General features: G+C 46.1%; 1 protein-coding gene across 1 annotated transcript in view; it reads left to right on the forward strand.

Annotated features, from left to right (window-relative positions):
• ralgapa2 (Ral GTPase activating protein catalytic subunit alpha 2) overlaps positions 1–12338 on the forward strand; it is a 186749-nt gene extending 174411 nt beyond the window's left edge. The window contains 1 exon segment of the mRNA XM_080784277.1: positions 11488–12338. Coding sequence (XP_080640403.1) covers positions 11488–11660 — 173 coding nt within the window. The 3' untranslated portion in view covers positions 11661–12338.
• The last annotated feature ends 5631 nt before the right edge of the window (positions 12339–17969 follow it).

Raw genomic sequence — 17969 nt, forward strand, 5'->3', positions numbered from 1 at the left:
AAGGCCCTTTATCATTGGCAACACCTGGAGGAAGTCGGAAGACTTATCCCGTTTTTGGACGGGAACCCCTTTCGGTGTTAGCATTACGTTACGCTTTAGCTATTTAAAAATAGCAGATCTACAAGCTCATAGCGCGCCACCGAGTGGCGCGCTACGAGCTTGTAGGTCTGCTATTTTTGAAAAATCGAAGAACGACTGACATAGAAACATAGCCTTTTCAGGAAACTGTCATTTTCAAACAGACATCGTTCTGTGCATAGAGCCCATCGTTCTGTGCATAGAGCCCATTTCATAACGTGAAACTTTTTTCCAAAAACCTGTTCATTTCTGTGATATGTTTTGTTTGTCTGTTTGTTTACTTTTCCATTATAACCAGAGCTACACCTGAAGGGAAGTATATGTCATAAAAGAAAAACTTAACGTAAATCCACAGGATCGCACACGTCACAATCATCCGTCTGTCTCTCTCTCTCTTGCGCGCGCGCGCCTCGCTCGCTCGTCCCGAGCACATGCTCACTGATGAATATCAAACGGCGAGCCGAGCTTCAAAACCCTTCGCTCCTCGTTTCAAGCAAACCTGCATCTTTTTCCATGCAATTACTCTCCTGTGAATATAAGCAGCCTTGTTAAATGAAGGTCACTGTGTGTGCGTGTGTGCGTGCGTAAATGCGTGCGTGCGTTCATGAGACTCGTAAAACCAGCGTGTGGCATCCATCCCAGCGTGTCACTTTAACCCTGTAAGACCTGAGATCATCTTCTAAATCCTAAAAACATAATGTTTGCTATAATCCGTTTTTTTTTCATGTCCCCCAAATTCCCCCATCTTAAAATATATCCCCCAGAAGCATAGTTTTGAGTTTCAAAACATATATATATATATATATATATATATATATATATTCAAAAAGTATAAAATCATGTTTAAAGTGGTTCAAAGCTAAATTGCATTCCCGGTGTGGGTGGGTTATCAGAAGGGAGAGGACAACAACGTGTCTTATCTCTCTCTCTCTCTCTCTCTCTCTCCTACAAGCTGTGATCGATCTGCGGCCGCGCTTCACTTCAGATCAATACACGGTTGCACTTTTCCACTCCGTTTGAACTGGATGGAAACGCGTTCTATTGTAACAGAGGAAGCCTCGGATATCTTATCACGCTCACGTCTTTCAAAGTGCGTGCGTGCGTGCAATTTGTGTGTGTGTGTGTGTGTGTGTGTGTGTGTGTGTGTGTGTGCCTGTGTGTGCGTGTATATGAGTATATGTGTGTCTGTGTGTGTACTTATTATACTTGTGAGGGCCACATTTAACCACGCGTATAGTCGAATTTCTGATATGGACGCTGTGATGACCGTTTTCCTGAGAGAATTGGTTTGCTTTATGGTTAATTAAGAATTTAGAGTTAGGCTTTTTGGTTTAAGCAATATTACACGAGAGGGTGTGCGTTACTGTCAATAATGGAACGCCTGCATTGCTGCAAAACTAAGATAGTCGCCAAAAAAATCATATTTATTTGAATGACGGATGAAGCCACTACAACCACAAATGTCCAAAGAAACTAGCTAGCCTAGCCACCCACTCTGGGAGAACAGAGCAGCTGAATTCTTTGTTTTGATTAGCCGTTCCATGATGCTGGTTTGAAGCACGGCTAGATGGCTGTTTCAACCAATCCGATTGCTTCCTCGAAACGACCTGTTGCATAATTAAGCAATATTACACGATAGGGGGTGGTTTAACGTCATTAATGGACGCCTTCGATGCTGCAGGATGTTCCAAAAACAACGCAGAAGTGCATTAATGACGTTAAACCACCCCCTCTCGTGTAATATTGCAATTATACAGTTACCCTTAAAACTAAGAAAATCGCTGAAACTACATATTTTCTTAGTGACAGATATATGTGTGTGTGTGTGTGCGTGCGCGGTCCGTGTCATTACCTATTTTGTAAAAGTGTGCTTTGAAATGTTGACTGGGCATGTGATAATTAAGTGTGAATGATGACTGTGTGTGTGTGTGTGTGTGTGTGTGTGTGTGTGTGTGTGTGTGTGTGTACTCACCTGCACATTGTGCGCGCGCTGCTGTTCATGTGTGTTTGCTGAGCTCCCAGGCCTTCTCAGAAGGCAGGTGCGATATGGAGGCTGTTGCTCGCCAGCGTCCCATTGATACTCCGTAGTACAACGGCGTCGCTTGCCGAAAAGAAGATAACGTGTTGCATCGCAATTATAAATAATGAATCCCCCAAAAATATCTTGGGTTTTTTTTATGTACCGTGACAAAACATGGTCGTTTTGGACCTCCATTTGAAAATAGTCTGTGCCAGGGATCCCCCATGAAATAATATTTTAGTGTTTGGATTTGATTTAGCTGTCCATTCTGTAAGTGGGTAGATGACAGTGGAGAGAGAGAGAAATCCACAATTCTGAATAGTCATTTTTATACTGTATACATCCTGTAACACTTCTAGTCTGTGGAATAATATAGTTAAATTAAACTCTCTCCCCACTCCCTTAACCTATTTAGGCCTGACGTCAAAATTAAAAATAAATCTTCTAAATCCGGACAGTTTTCTGAAATACCTAAAATATGACCTATGTCAGTGGAGCTCAATATTTATCGCGGTGCTGCTGCCTCTTTTAAAAGCTTTCAAGTGGTCCTTGAGGGGGTTGCAGGTGGTCCCTAACTCAATGATGGAGAGTTGGTAACCAAATGGACCCTCGTAGATCTTTAACTCTTGTACGGGTCCATTTGGTTTCATTTTACGCTCTCAATAGTTAAATTATTGCTATTGAACACCTGCATTAGTTATAGTTTACAAGAAGTCACCGCAATTAGAGAATGTAGAAGAACTGTTATTTTGACCAACGTTGGCCTGTTATCTCTCCTAAACCAACCAAAATCGTATCCAACGATGACAAAGAATATTCTTTCGTTTTGTGTCTACAAGGCTGAAAGTCCATCAAATGGCGGTCTGTGGCTCAAATGACGAATAAATAATGGACTTTGATAATGAAAAGGGTTGAAAACCACGGACCAATTATACAGCGCAGAAACGGATGCAGTGTTGCAGTGCAGTGCAGTAGTGGAGTACAGTGGAGTACAGTAGCGCTGTGCACCGTAATGCAGGGCAGGGGAGGGGAGGGGAGGGGGAGAGAGAACATAAAGGGACAGAATCCATCCATAGGAGGGGTGGAGGGCTTGAGAGAGAGCGAGGTATAGTATGGGAAGAGAGAGAGAGAGAGTGAAGAAAGAGCTTGTAATTACCCAACCGCCCCGTCGTTCAAGTCTGTTAGCTGATGATGAGAGGCTTTTTTTTTTCTTTTTCTTTTTTCTTTTTTTTTCAGAGGCGTTGGGCTCTTTTGTAGCCAGGCAGAGAGAGAGAGAGAGAGAGAGAGAGAGAGAGAGGGGTGAGAGAGGTTAGGCCAGCTTGAGAACACAGTCATTTTTCTGTGCCACTAAATGAGGGATTTGTTTCGCGCTGGGGGGAGACAGTAATGTAATGAAGTAATGTCGCACCTCTTCAAGCCCTGCGGAAACTCACCCTGAATGGCAATTTGTACATGCGCCGGAATATGCCTGCTTAAATAGATTAACGTGTGTGTGTGTGTGTGTGTGTGTGCTGTGTGTGCGCGCATGCACGTGTGATGTCTCACGTCTGCTTCATTCTGAAAATGTTATGTCGGTCAGCTACATTTGGGCCTGAACATTTCGGCAATGCCGTTAAGCAATTTCACACACATCACCGTCACCTGGCAATCTACAGTCTGCACCTGCAGGGATAGGTTTGAATCCTCTCGCGAGGACCGATAATGATGCCTCTTTAAAAAAATATATAGCTAGAAGTTTCATATTAACGGGACCATATACAAAGCATCATTTTTGAAAACAATATATTAGGAACAACTGTATACTTGAATCTGTAGTTAAACTCAGCAGGGATAGGCTTTAGCACGCACGCACGCAAACACATGCATGCACAGTTATCACAGCTTTGTTGTTTTTACATGCAGTCTTGTCCATTTTTTCCCCTTGTATTTACAATTTTATGCATTTAGCCTAAATATTTACAGAGGTTCTGCAGATACAGTATAACATAATGTAATTGTGACATGTCTAGTTCAACAGATAATAATGTGGTGACCAATTGAAGTCTTTGACTGGTCTTTTTCATGCTGTAGCTTTTCCATTGTTTGCCATCAATGAGGCTGTGGTGTCTGGCTTTAAAACACTGCCCTGCATTTTCACCCCTCTCTCTCTCTGTGTGTGTGTGTGTGTGTGTGTGTGTGTGTGTGGGGGGGGGGGGGGGGGGTGTGTGTGTGTGGGTGTGAGTGCGCGCGCACGCACGGCGCTAGGTGTGGGCAGAAAGATCGATTCACTCAAATTTCGTTATTTTTAAAGACACTTTTTTTTTTAATCTGGCTGCGTATGATTCAACTTTTCGTGGTTTATATTGTTTATAATTAAATGTTGTAGTATAATACAATTCAAGTAACTTGTGGGTGGAAAGAAATCACCAAAGAAAAATCTAATCGCAACAATCGTTGAATCGCAATATAATTCAAATCGACACCGTAGGTATCGATGCGATAGGCCTATTGTATCCAAAAACCGGAGGTAAGTGAACCGTCCTACTCCTATAGTGTGCCGCGCGAGCGTGTATGCTAGTTTCTCCCTCCCTCCCTCCATCCATCACGTATGTATGTCCGTATATGGTCGCTGCTTCTTGCTCCCATTGCAGCTCACTAACATCTCATCCATGCTCCATGCCAGGCTGCAGGCGTTGGCCTGGGATGCAGGGTGACTTCCAGGGATTCCCCTCCTGGGCCAAGCTGGACTGTAAGACTCTGCCTGCTTCCTGACAAGCTTTAGGCATGACGCCCTGCCCCCCCCTCCCACCCCCCCACCCACCATCCCCCCGTCAATGCACACGGCTTCATCACATAGAGCAGCACTCTGGGGTGCGCTTGGTTTAGCGCTCCAGGTTTTTGTGGGAGAGGCTAAAAAACAAAAGTCTAAACCATTCTCTTGAATGCAGAATATATTCGATATGCACACAGACAGCAGCCATGTTGGAACGGGCACTGCCCATGAGTCAGACATCCCATTAGTTAGACCTGCGTGGCCGGTTAAGACTCGGTTAAGACTCGCCCGTGGCTTCCTGTGAGGTTGTAGGGTTTGGGATTGTGTTAGTTCAGAATTAGGCGAGGTCGGAACGTCGGACTATCGAGAGGTCAGAATAATGACGTGGCAGCGTTTTTGTTGTTTTTCTTCTTTGTAATTATTTTGTTTGGTCCAAAATATTGTGTGTTGTCATGATTTGTCACGACTCGAGTTGGCTCCGTACGACGCTTAAACGGTCTTTACATAAATACTCTTTTAAATGTCTACGGGAAAGATGCATTGGGATTCATTTCCTGGGCCTGGCTTCGTCATGAAAGGGGGGCGGGACTGCGACGCTCTATAACGAATGAATGAATCATTTGAACCCTGACCTGGCTGCTCGGTGTCCCGAATGCAACCTCACTCTAAGCTCTGCAGCCACACTACACCCTCTGCAACCTCACTACACCCTCAGCAACCTCACTCCACGATTCTGCAACATGAATCATCATGAATGAGCATAGCCAGATCACACTGCATGAACCAGACAGTCCAGTTCATCTGCCATCGGCCATTAGTCACACGCTGGACATGTTGCTTTTACATGACACTTGGTTGTGACGTAAAAGCAAAATAAGACTATGAACTGTGGTCAATACAGACGCAAGCCGCGCCATTCCTGATGTGATGTTTCTTTGCTCATTTTATTGTATTGGTCATTGTCCATAAACTAAATGTGTGCTATGATATCCAGGTATATATATATATATATATATATATCTGTGAACCTTCTGCCACCTCTGGGGGGTTGGGGAGGTAATTTGAAACTGTTTATTCTCAAACCGATTCCATGGTGTTCGGAGCTCTTCAGCAGGGTGACTTGTCTCATTAAAACACTGAAGAGCTCCCTGGAGACCTAGCCCCCCCCCCACCCCCAAAAAAGCTTGATGTATTGTGCTGTGTTTAGCCTGGCGGTGACACGAAGCTACAGTCTGACTTGTTATGTGAATGCTAACATATTTTTTCTTCTCAGCTCTCCAATTACATATTAAACATCATATAATATCATTATAAAAAAAGCTCAAATCTAAAACGGTGGTTTTCAACCAGTGGTCCTTGAGGGGGTTCCATGTGGTCCCCAGCTAAATGATGGAGAATTGGTAACCAAGTGGACCCTTATAGACCTTTAACTCTGGAGAGCGTAACATGGAACAAAGTCTACACATGTAGAGCATGTAGAAGAATCGTTATTTTGATCAAAGCTTGCCTGTTATCTCCCCTAATGGCACCAACATCAATATAGCATGGAATTGTGGAGAAAATTCACAATCCCTTGAAGAAAAGAGAAAAAAACACGATAACCTAATATTCTTTAGTTTTGGGTCTGAGAGGCTCAAGGTCCGTGGCTCAAATGAATAACGGACCATGATATGAAAAGGGTTGAAAACCACTGATCTAAAATGGCACAGAATCTGCTTCCCATGTTTTATAGCAATTTACAATTTACAATTTAGGCATTTAGCAGACGCTCTTAATCCAGAGCGACTTACATTAAGCAAGCGCCTTAACATAGACCGTGTCATGGGAGTGGCTATGTTGTGGCTCTCTGTATACCGCTAGCTCTGAACACAGCATCAACCGGAGTCCCATTCATCATCACTGCTGTCTGTAACCTCTAAAAAAGTAAACATCCTTTTACCATCCTGTGGCTACGCACATATATAGCCACAGATTGACGTGAAACATGGGACAGATTGACCGGGGTCCCACCAAGTCAGCAGGTGATGACAAGGGATCGCGGAAGTGTCTCGTTTTACCTACCGGTCATAATGTGTGTATACTGTATTGTGACTGTATATTTTTTAACCGTTTATGTCTTGCATCCTTTCCAGTGACCACTAACTACTTTGCCAGGGTTGCCACACAAGCTGTCTGAAAAAACGTCCCTGAAACACGACATTTCAGCAGCATTGTGTCGTGTTGGGGAGCTGTGTGTGTGTTGGTTGGTTTGTGTCCTCCTCTTCTCTTACACGATGCTCTACTGTGTTTTTTTTTTCCTTTTTAGATTAAAAAAAAATATCTTAAAGGTCCAATAAGGGGTATTTAACGAAGGTAAGCCCCTCCTCGATCAGTCGGTCCGCTCCATCGGAACGCTTGCCGTTTTGTTTTATTTATATTTCCTTCTCGGCCGGCGGTCTCCTCCACCTGTTTACCTTCTCACACTCTCGTTAACTCACCTTGGCTGGTTTCTTCCACCCTTCTCCCCACCTCCCTCTTTCTGTTGGTTGGATACTAACCAAAGCTTGGTTTAAACCCAGAGCTGTGTGTGTGTGTGTGTTACACAAAGGCTCTTGCTGGTTAATTGAGAGTGATGCACGGCGCGGTGGACAATTAGCACCCGACTACGTAGCAGCATGAACAATACAGCTACACCCTCAGCCCCTCAGCCCCACCCCGCTTCTGCATGCGGTTTGCCTTTATCTCCCCCCTCCTCCCCTCCTCCTCCTCCTCCCATCGCTTCCTCCTGTCGGAGAGAGAGAGAGAGAGAGAGAGAGGAGCGTGGCTGTTTGCCCGGGGCACAACTCTGAGACTCAACACCTGCCGCACTGGAAGACGCCTTTGTCGTTTAAAAAGCCTTGTTTGAACTGCTGCAGGCAGGCAGGCAGGCAGGGCACCAATGGGGGGAGCGCAGACATTTAAAGACTGCCCTTTGTTTACTATTCTGTCTGTCTGTCTGTCTGTCTGTCTGTCTGTCTGTCTGTCTGTCTGTCTGTCTGTCTGTCTGTCTGTCTGTCTGTCTGTCTGTCTGTCTCTCTCTCACTCTGTCTCTCTCTCACTCTGTCTCTCTCTCACTCTGTCTCTCTCTCACTCTGTCTGTCTGTCTGTCTGTCTGTCTGTCTGCCTGTCTGTGTCTCTCTCTCACTCTGTCTGTCTCTCACTCTCTGTATCTCTCCCTCTGTGTCTCTCCCCCCCCCCTGGCCACAGTGAATTGTGGGTTGTGTGCGCGCAGAGCAGGAAACAACAGGTCCGTGATGTAGGAGGATAATGATGATGCATTATTAGTCTCTCACGATGCTCAGGATCTGGGGTGTATTGTTTGATCTGTCAAAACCCACCAACTTCCCGTCAGAGTCCTCTTCTAAACAGAGAGAGAGAGAGAGCAGACTATAGAACCACTGTGGAACGACACGCCGCAGCAACCACTGCACTCACACTACAGTACAGTACAGTACAGTACAGTACAGTACAGTACAGTACAGTACAGTACAGTACAGTACAGTACAGTACTGTGTGTGTGTGTGTGTGTGTGTGTGTCTGTCTGTCCGTGTAGACTAGAGAGGTCTTTATCTCTGAAAGGTACCCCCCCCCCCCATCACATGTCAGACACTGCACAGAAGGCAGATGGAGCTGCTTTGTAGATGCATATAGGAGTGAGAGAGAGAGAGGGTCTCGTTTATAGAGGCTGTGGGCTTTTCGTTGCGTTTGTCCTTCAGTACAGGAATGGGCTGAGTTGAGCCCTGGGTGCCGGAATGCTGTGTTTCGTTCACGAAAAGCCCTCTTTTCTAGGGGTATGTTACAGTATGTACTGTATGACCCCTTTTTAGGAGATTTTTGACATCGTTATAGATCAGATTTTTATGAAAGAAAACGGGGGAAAAGGTGTCAAAACAATCTTTGAAAAGCGTTTTGAAAATGAGATATCCCCAGGTTGAAAGTTGTTCAATCAGCCTTTTCAGTTGTTTTGGGACATTTTAGGAAAATAATTTGGAAAAAACATCAGATTTAGTTTTTAGTAATTAAAACAAATTAGCAGGATCCTTTTTTTTTTTTTCTAATATTCACTCATACACATGAATAGCAATGTGATGAGCGACCCTGTGGTTTGGGAGGAAGCACCACCTTATAGAGCAGCACCCTCGCCCCGCTCCGCTCCGCCCCAAAGTAAGCACAGGGGAGGAAGCACCACCGTAGAGCAGCACCCTCGCCCCGCTCCGCTCCGCCCCAAAGTAAGCACAGGGGAGGAAGCACCACCTTAGAGCAGCCCACCCCGCTCCCCCCAAAGTAAGCACAGGGGAGGAAGCACCACCTTAGAGCAGCCCACCCCGCTCCCCCCAAAGTAAGCACAGGGGAGGAAGCACCACCTTAGAGCAGCCCACCCCGCTCCCCCCAAAGTAAGCACAGGGGAGGAAGCACCACCTTAGAGCAGCCCACCCCGCTCCCCCCAAAGTAAGCACAGGGGAGGAAGCACCACCGTAGAGCAGCCCACCCCGCTCCCCCCAAAGTAAGCACAGGGGAGGAAGCACCACCGTAGAGCAGCCCACCCCGCTCCCCCCAAAGTAAGCAGAGCTCCTGGATGGTCGCTGCTCGCCGGTGGCGTCCCGTCCCGCTACTGTGACCATCTGCTGCCCCTCTTTTTAGACGCTGCAACTTGAGACACTTCTCTCACACACACGCACACACATGACACACACACACACACACACACACACACACACACGAAACAAGAACAGGAAAGAGAATATTCAGACAGATGCCAGGACTCCACAAAAGCTGCAGCTGAGTTCGTTAAAAAACAGAGACTTTTCGTGGCTAAAGTCATGGGCGGCAGACAGGGGGGATTGTGGGTAGTGGGAGTTTTTTTTTTGGGGGGGGGGGAATTGATTAGGGGTGAATTTGCAAAGCAGCAAGTACCACTTAAGCCCTATTCTCTTCTCTCGTTTTAATAGTGGAAAATGGTTAACTTGGGATCTGTTATTATTGAAGTCTTTTGAAATCCTCCTACATTTCTTGGATTTAAAAATTGAAATGTATTTTTGAATCACGACAAGCCCAAAATATGACACCTCTCCGCAGGTCTGCATGTGGGTTAAAAGCAGTGTCTTTTCCGTGGGCTATAAAAGCGGCTCGGCATGCAGCAGGGAGGACGCTTTTGGAATTGATGAGGGCTGAATTTGCAACGCTTTGGGGGGGGGGGGGGGGAGGGGGAGGAGGAGGAGGAGGAGGAGGGGGGGTGGCGGGGGGGGGGGGGGGGATAGTGGAGACGACCGCGATGTTTCTGATTGTGTCCCCCGGCACCTTTTCACCAGGCTCACTTATCCCTGTTTGTCATCCCGCGGTAATCGCTGACACAAAGGTCTCTGAGTGCAGGGGAGGACGACGACGGCCAACAAAAGGAAAAGACTTCACATGGTCCAACAGCAGACATAATGTGTCCCTTCTTTTTATTTTTTTCATAGCGGCTTTTTTTTCCTTTTTTTTACTCTCGCTTAAACCCTTTTTTTCTCTTTTTTTTTTTACAGCATGTGGCTTTAACCACTTGAAACCTCGCATCCCAGTTTTTGGGTATCGCTATTTTGGGCATGTCGTTATTATAATGACTTAATTATATTCAACTTTTTGGTTTTGTTTTGTACCGGCTCACAACATGTCGCGATGTGTCGTGTGCTCGTTAAGTCTGCCATTGTTTCCGTGGTTTAGGTGGCTCCGTTGGTTAAGTGGTTAAGTAGTTGTTTGTGTTTGGGGGGGGGGGGGTTTGTCACAAATCATACAAGCATCTGGAAAAACATGCTTGTTGGAAAGACCGTCTCCGTTGACGGCCTTGAAATGACCGAGCATGTTTGCACCACAACAAGGCATGAGATCCGCTTCCTTACACAAAAAACACCTTTGATCGCTCTCTCTCTCTCTCTCTCTCTCTCTCTCTCTCTTTCTCACTAAAAAATGAATGCATTTATGATGGTGAACACTGCCGATGAGGCTGATCACAGTTCACACTGTCACACTTTTAATTTGTCATAATCATTGGTGTGGGTGTTTGTTCACTTGGTTTTGCTTCCATGGATGGATGCTGGTTGTGTGAGTCACGTGCACAGCAATGCACCTTCCAATGTGACACGTTCACATCTCCATATATCTGACCTCTCTCTCTCTCCCTCCCTCTCTCCCCACCCCTCTCTCTCCCCTTCCATCTTTCTCTCTCTCTGTCCCTCACTCACACGCTTTCTCTCTCCCCCTCTCCCCCTCTCCTCTCCCCTCTCTCTCCCCCTCTCCCCCCTCACTCCCCCCCCTCTCTCCCCCCCTCTCCTCTCTCTCACCCCTCCCCTCCCCTCTCTCTCACCCTCTCCTCTCCCCCCCTCTCCTCCCCCCTCCCCTCTTCCCTCTCTCTCCCCCTTCCCTCTCCCCCCCCTCTCCCCCTCTCCTCTCTCTCTCCCCCCTCTCCTCTCTCTCTCACCCCTCCCCTCTCCTCTCTCTCCCCCCCCTCTCTCTCTCCCCCTCTCCTCTCTCTCTACTCTCCCCCCTCCCCTCTCCTCTCTCTCACCCTCTCCTCCCCCCTCCCCCTTCCCTCTCTCTCCCCCTCTCTCTCCCCCCCCTCTCTCCTCTCTCTCTCCTCCCCCAGGCTCCCTGAGTGGCAGCACCAGCACCGAGCAGTGTGCTCTCTCCACGGCGGTGGTGCAGCCATCAGACAGTGCGGTGGACCAGGTCTCTCCCACCATGCCTCGTGCCACAAAGAACCGTGTCTCCGGGAAGCTCCGCCGCTCCGCCAGCGCCATCAGCAAATCCTCCAACTGAACTCTTTTCTCCATCACCTCCTCCTCATCCTATTCCTCCCCCCTCTGATTGGCTACTACGCCCACTCGCGACTGCAGAGTTTTTAATGTGTGTACATGTGTGTGTGTGTGTGTGTGTGTGTGTGTGATATCGTTTGTCCGTCCGTCCGTCCGTCTGTCTGTCTGTGTCGTGTAGACACATAACTGGAGCACATTGCAATTTTGTGTTTTTTTTTATTTAAGTGGCATTTATCGATGACTCTGGAAACATTTCCATTTTATTGTTTTGTTTTCGCCCGTTCAGCTGCTTAACCACATGAACCCTATAGCGTCACAACGTGTTGCGAGCTCGCAGATCGGCTATTGATTTCCTTTTTTTGTTTTTGCTGAGAAGATTTGGTTGCAACGGGGAATACTACCTATAGTACAGAGCCCTGTGACGCACCCCCGGTCAACTACACGGCACGCATTAGGGTTGAAGTGGTTTTTAATCAAGGCGGACGTTGAATACTTTAAGCTATTTATGTTCCATTAAATGCAAGCTTGAGCTGAAGGATATCGGAGCGATGTAGGAACATTACAACGTGACTGATCGTCAAGTCAACATGTGATGATGAAATGTTCCCTGTTGTGCACAATAATAATGTCTTAAGAGAGCCTCTACGCTCAGGCCTTGTTTATACTCTGTGGTGTGAGACGTCGTTGCTCGTCTAGCACGGTGGTTCTCACCCCCCCCCCCCCCACACACACACACACACACACCTCCCCCCAATAATCATAGGCTATTTGATCTGGCGGAACCCCCCTCCCCCCCCCCCCCCCCCCACCACCACCCTGACAAGCACTTGGAATTGTAGGAGTTGAGGCGTTGCATTTAGTTTGACTTTGTTCCACAGATTTATAGCTGATCACAATTTTTATTTGACAATTTGGCCCCGTGTTTTACCAGTTTTTATAGGCCTAGATATATAGTAGCCTATAGTTTGAACGAGTACCTTTGATAGAGTAATGGCCTTTTATTTCCCTTTCATTAAATTTGTCTTCTTTTATATTTTTTTAAGGCATTAAAAATGTCTTAAAAGTTCTTAAATTCCTACCCCCAAACAATCATGTGGGACTGGGGACCCTCCTGGGGAACCCGACCCACAGGTTGAGAACCACCGGCCTAACGTAACGACGCGTGGTTATAGCGGCCGCGGCGACGACGACTTTGTGCGACGGAGCATAAATGAAAGCTCAAAGCTACAATCCATAACTTCATTTGAACGAATAAAACATTTTATTTGAACCAGTCTGCATGGTAGAGAGTGTTAATACAATAGAACTATAGTCGGTACATCTGCAGTGGCTGGAGGAGGAGCTCTCCCCATGCTCTATTGCTGGAACCTCAGTGTGGCCAACATCTCCCTTTGGTCAGCCGACTCAACCCTCCTCTCCTGGGTGAGCGCTAGATGTTTGCTTTCCCACTGAGCAATATACCGGTAGAAACGTCCGTATTATAATTGGTCTAAAAATGAAAGATTTGTAGCGGTCTAAGCTTGGCCTAGACGTTGTTCCTAGTGGGTTCCTGCACGGGGTTTGAAGCCCCTGGCGTTGCTACTGGTTTCAATTCTCTCCGTCGGGAGACATGTATACGCACAAATGTAAGGATTGTAGCTTTACAGCAATGGGTGCTTCTGCATGCTGTCCTATAGGCGTGACACAAAACAAAAACGATAAGCACTGAACCGGACAGCTGTACATTTCACCACCAGGCTAAAACTGGGCTCGGTATGAAAGCGTTTCTCATCTTTCTGTACAGAGTTGTAACCTTTTTTGTACTCTGACCTCCTGCTGGGTTCGTCCTGCCTCGCGAAGCCAACATCTCTATACACTCTGTGGCCCCTTTTCCACCGCTTCGGTTCTTTTGTCCCCGCCTAATATTGAACCCGTTCAGAGTGTTTACTTTACACTGAAAATGAATCGGTTCAGAACCCTGGACGTTGGTTTGGAAACTGGAACCAAAAGATCCCGTGAAATCCGCAAGGTTCCGAGAATCTGGAACGGAACCTTTTGGTGGAAAAGGTCTGTCTTATTCGTCAGTGATGTCAGTGGTTCTCCTGTTTTAGGAGGGCGTTCCAAGGGGGTTTCTGCAACCCTTGAGAGTGTACAAATGGAACCAAATGGAGCCTTGAGCGGTGCATTCCTTTGTTCCATTCGTTCGTACACTCTCGAGAGGTCGGTGCATGGCCCAATAATCACGCAGACCAAAAACTACAGCGTGTCCATGAAAAATGAGAGCGTCTGAGAACCACTGATGTGTACTGAGGGTACAGGAGGTAGATGTGTTTCTATTGTGAGGTCTCGTTGTTCCGCTGGGGACATTCCTCCTCCAGCCCCCAGTGGAGAGGAAGAAGACTGCGGTCTGGCGTCTACCTGGCTGTGCGGCGTCTCACTCACTCCGACACGCAGCTATACGTAGAAACCAAGTCCGACTCTCCGAGGACGAGATCCCTCTTTTAACGACCACGTTCAGACTGGCAGCCCAAATCCAGCCCCAGATCTGATTTGTTGGCCTACTCCTGTATATCCATCCAGATTGGAGTCGCCTTGTTTTTGAGTCTTGGGAACAGCGGAGAAAACGTGTGGAGTCGGATTCGAATCAGTTTCCATGGCCTTGTTGTTCAGACTGCATGGGAACAATACCATCTCCAATCTGGATTGAGAACCAGCTTTTGTGCTGCCGGTCTGAACCTGCTAATAATGGAGCGTGGCGGTGTGGACAGACATACAGTATACGTACAGTACGTACATTAGTATAGAGGCTGCTTTTAATCGTGTTGAACCCAGAGTTGGACAATCAAAGTGATGTCTTTTCCAGTCTGAGCTTAATCAAAATGAGATTGTGTGATTGTTCTATTGCGTTGTCGTTGACTCATCTTATATTTTAATTTATTGTTTTCTTTTTTCTTTTTTCTTTTTTTTGGTTTAGGTTTTGTTTTTCCTCTTCTTTTTTTCTTCTTTTTTTTTAAACGAATTCCGATGGATTCTTGTGACACTTTGATTCATGCTACTCTGCTGGAATGAGGAAACGCTGCGCGGCGTAATCGCTTTCTGATGTCGTTAACTCGGTCTCATATCCCGTAATCGAATGACCCCCGCTGCCCCCCCGCCCTCGCCCGCCGCGGTCTCTCCCTCCTCCGGCCATCGGTCAGTCAGTCGTCTCGGTGCTGCCGCCGCGACCCTCGACGACCATCACATTCCAACGTGTCACACACACTGATGATGATGATGATGATGACACGTTTGCACTCGCTCGTCGTCGATATGAAACCATTATAGCGTTGAATGTTTTCAGTCTTTATATTCTTGGATGTGTATATACGTTTGCTTCATGAAAGAAGAAAAACAGTGATTTTCTCGTGATGTACATACATAGAGCCGTGTTTTGGTGATTGATTTATTTTTGCTGTCGTGTCGTATTAATGTATCCATCCGATGTGCTGTTAAGCTGAAAAGGAAAAAAAAAGAAAACACACAGAAATTACCGCCGGAGCCTCAGGTGACTCTTAACTCCATGCACTGGTGTGTGTGTGTGTGTGTGTGTGTGTGTGTGTGTGTGTGTGTGTGTGTGTGCGCGGCATGTGTGTGTAATGTTGCTCTCGCGCCCACTTCCTCCTCTTCATCCCTTAATCGGATTTCTTTGGTCTCTCGTCTTCATTTGGTGAGACGGTGAACGGACGGCCCTCTTCCGCTGCCACATCTCTTCATTTAGCAACGACAACTGTTGTTCTTCCGTCCAGTGTGTGTGTGTGTGTGTGTGTGTGTGTGTGTGTGTGTGTGTGTGTAGTTACTATACTTCTCAGGGCCAAATATCCCCACAAGTATTGTTAGAATTCGAAAAACAAGACGTTCTGAGGACATTTTCCCTGTCCCGTCAAACGAGAAGTGGTTGTTTTTGTGTTTATGGTTAGAAAAGGATTTGGGGGGAGTTTTAGACTTGCAGTTAGGAAAGGGTTATAGGTTTATAACATGGCTTATGACATGTGGAGGTTAGGTTTAGGGTATCGGCGATACAATTATACCTGATTTATATACCAGGCCACACAACTAAGCATCAATTCAGGTTGATAATATCGTCTCTGTCGGGTGGAAACCTCATATGTCATGAGCTGTTACTTCAAATTCAAAAATGGCAAAAGTATAGAAGATCGACATTTTGTCGATATGCTACTTTTGATGCTTTTGTGTGAAGCTGTAGTATGATCAAGCAGGGCATTAATTTACAGGGGGAAAAAAACTAAAAGTTTGAACATGAACATAAGCGGTTTCCACCCGACAGAGACGATATGTGGTATAGTCATACCGTGTGTGCATTCTCTGGTCTAAGACTTCCCTCACCGCGTAGACATTTCATAAACCTGCTGCTTGTTCCCCATCTCTCTCTCTCTCTCTCTCTGTGAATGGAATCAAATTGAACATCAGCTCCTCTTTCCCATGACACGCCCCCCCAAGGACGGTGTGTGTGTGTCACTGTGTGTGTGCATGGGAGGGGGGGCAGGATATAGGTTAGGTGGCATGCCAGAGATGAAACTCTTCCTAGCAACAACAGAGCCAAGCTGGCGTCTCTCTCTCTCTCTCCCTCCCTCTCTCTACCTCTGTCTTCCCACTGTATGTGTATACCTGCCCATTTGGGTCGTCATGGTAGCCAGGTGTTACCCACGCGCGTGCGCACGCACGCTCACACACACACACACACATTGTGAGGGCTCCGCCCATGCTGAAACACTATCCCCATCTGTTGCACTATACTCCACTGTTTCCCAAGCAGTGGGTCGGGACCCATATGTAGGTCGTGGACCAATTTGTATGGGTCGTGACTCACGAGTAAATCATAAAACATAGTTTTTAATTATTATTATTGTTCATAAGATTACCAAGAAACCATCAATTTCATGAGTTACAAACTAATTTTTTGTTCTCTTTTTTCAAAAGAATTCCATTTAAAGGAATACATTATAGAGGGGAAAACCTATTTTTAAGAAGTTGCAAACTGTAGTATAGATCTCCTATTTTCACTATAGTTTGGGTCCCGGAGAGACATATTCATAATTAATCTAATTAATCTTTTGGGTCTCGAGCTAAGAAGTTTGGAAAGCACCTCCTCCTCCCCGCCATTCTGTTCCGCCTACTCACATTAATGTCCGCCCGTCCATTTCCACCACACGTTAACGTCCATAATATACGGGATACGTTACCATACGCCGTTGTTTGTTTTAGCAGTACGGAGAGAGTACTTTATCGCACAGTATGCGATCTTTGCCGTGTGTTATCAACTTATCGTACGGTTAATGTCATACCGTATACGAGGTTTGTATCCCGTGCGTTTTAAACGTATGCGGGGCCGTAGGAGATGGCCGTGTCTGTTGTGTGTTCCTGACTGTGCATTGTTCTGAAGAATGTAAAGTCATATTGACCCTGAATCAGATCAATGCTTGTCGTTCAACTTTCCAAAAGCCACTTTTAAAAAAAGAATCCTCCAACAATGAATTTAACGAGTTACAAGATTTTAGATTGTACTATAGATGACGGTGTGTTTTTTTTTTGTTTTTGTTTTTCTGTTGTTTTTTTTAGATGAGGTCCACGTTTTTCTGTGGGAGTTTGAATCGTTGCCGTGTGGACAGAGAACATGTATAACCTCTTGGAACCCAAACATTCACCCCCAAAACAGCAGATCTACAAGATCACAATGGCGTTGCATTGTGAGCTTAGATCGTAGATTGTTTTAGGCGAAGAGATTTGGTTTAGATGCGAGGGTGGAGGAAAGCGGTCCAAGTATACACTTGTAACTCAGGTCCGTTTTACTAGAATAGAGGGTTTATAAAAACCACGTAAACCCCATTATGGTACAGCGGAGTCCCACAGGGTTCTATGCTATAGTCTCTTCTGTTTTCTGTTATTGTGAGGAAAGCTTTTTACTGAAGATAGCCGATCGTAAGCTTTGTCGATCTGCTGTTTTCTTGCGAAAGCATTTCCTCGCAATACGGATGCATGGGGTTTAAGTGGTTTAAGTGTCTTAATATCTTACTGGTGAAGCAGAGGAGAGATGTTCGTAGTTTGTAGATATACTTTTCAGCTCTTCTTCGGTTTTAGGAAAATCCTTGTACATTGTGTCAAATCGAGGGCATTACCGGTCCGCCGGGGAACCCTCTCTCCTGAAATATAAATATACGAATGCCTGTGTAATATAATAATCTTTGTAATAAGAGGGAGAGAAAAGAGTTGAAGAAGAAAAAAATGCTTGAAGATTTCATCGTTTTACTTGTGGACATATCGAACTGTTTTTAAAAAT

The sequence above is a fragment of the Protomyctophum bolini genome (genome assembly GCF_963924005.1).
Source record: "Protomyctophum bolini genome assembly, chromosome: 15".
NCBI classification, from domain to species: domain Eukaryota; kingdom Metazoa; phylum Chordata; class Actinopteri; order Myctophiformes; family Myctophidae; genus Protomyctophum; species Protomyctophum bolini.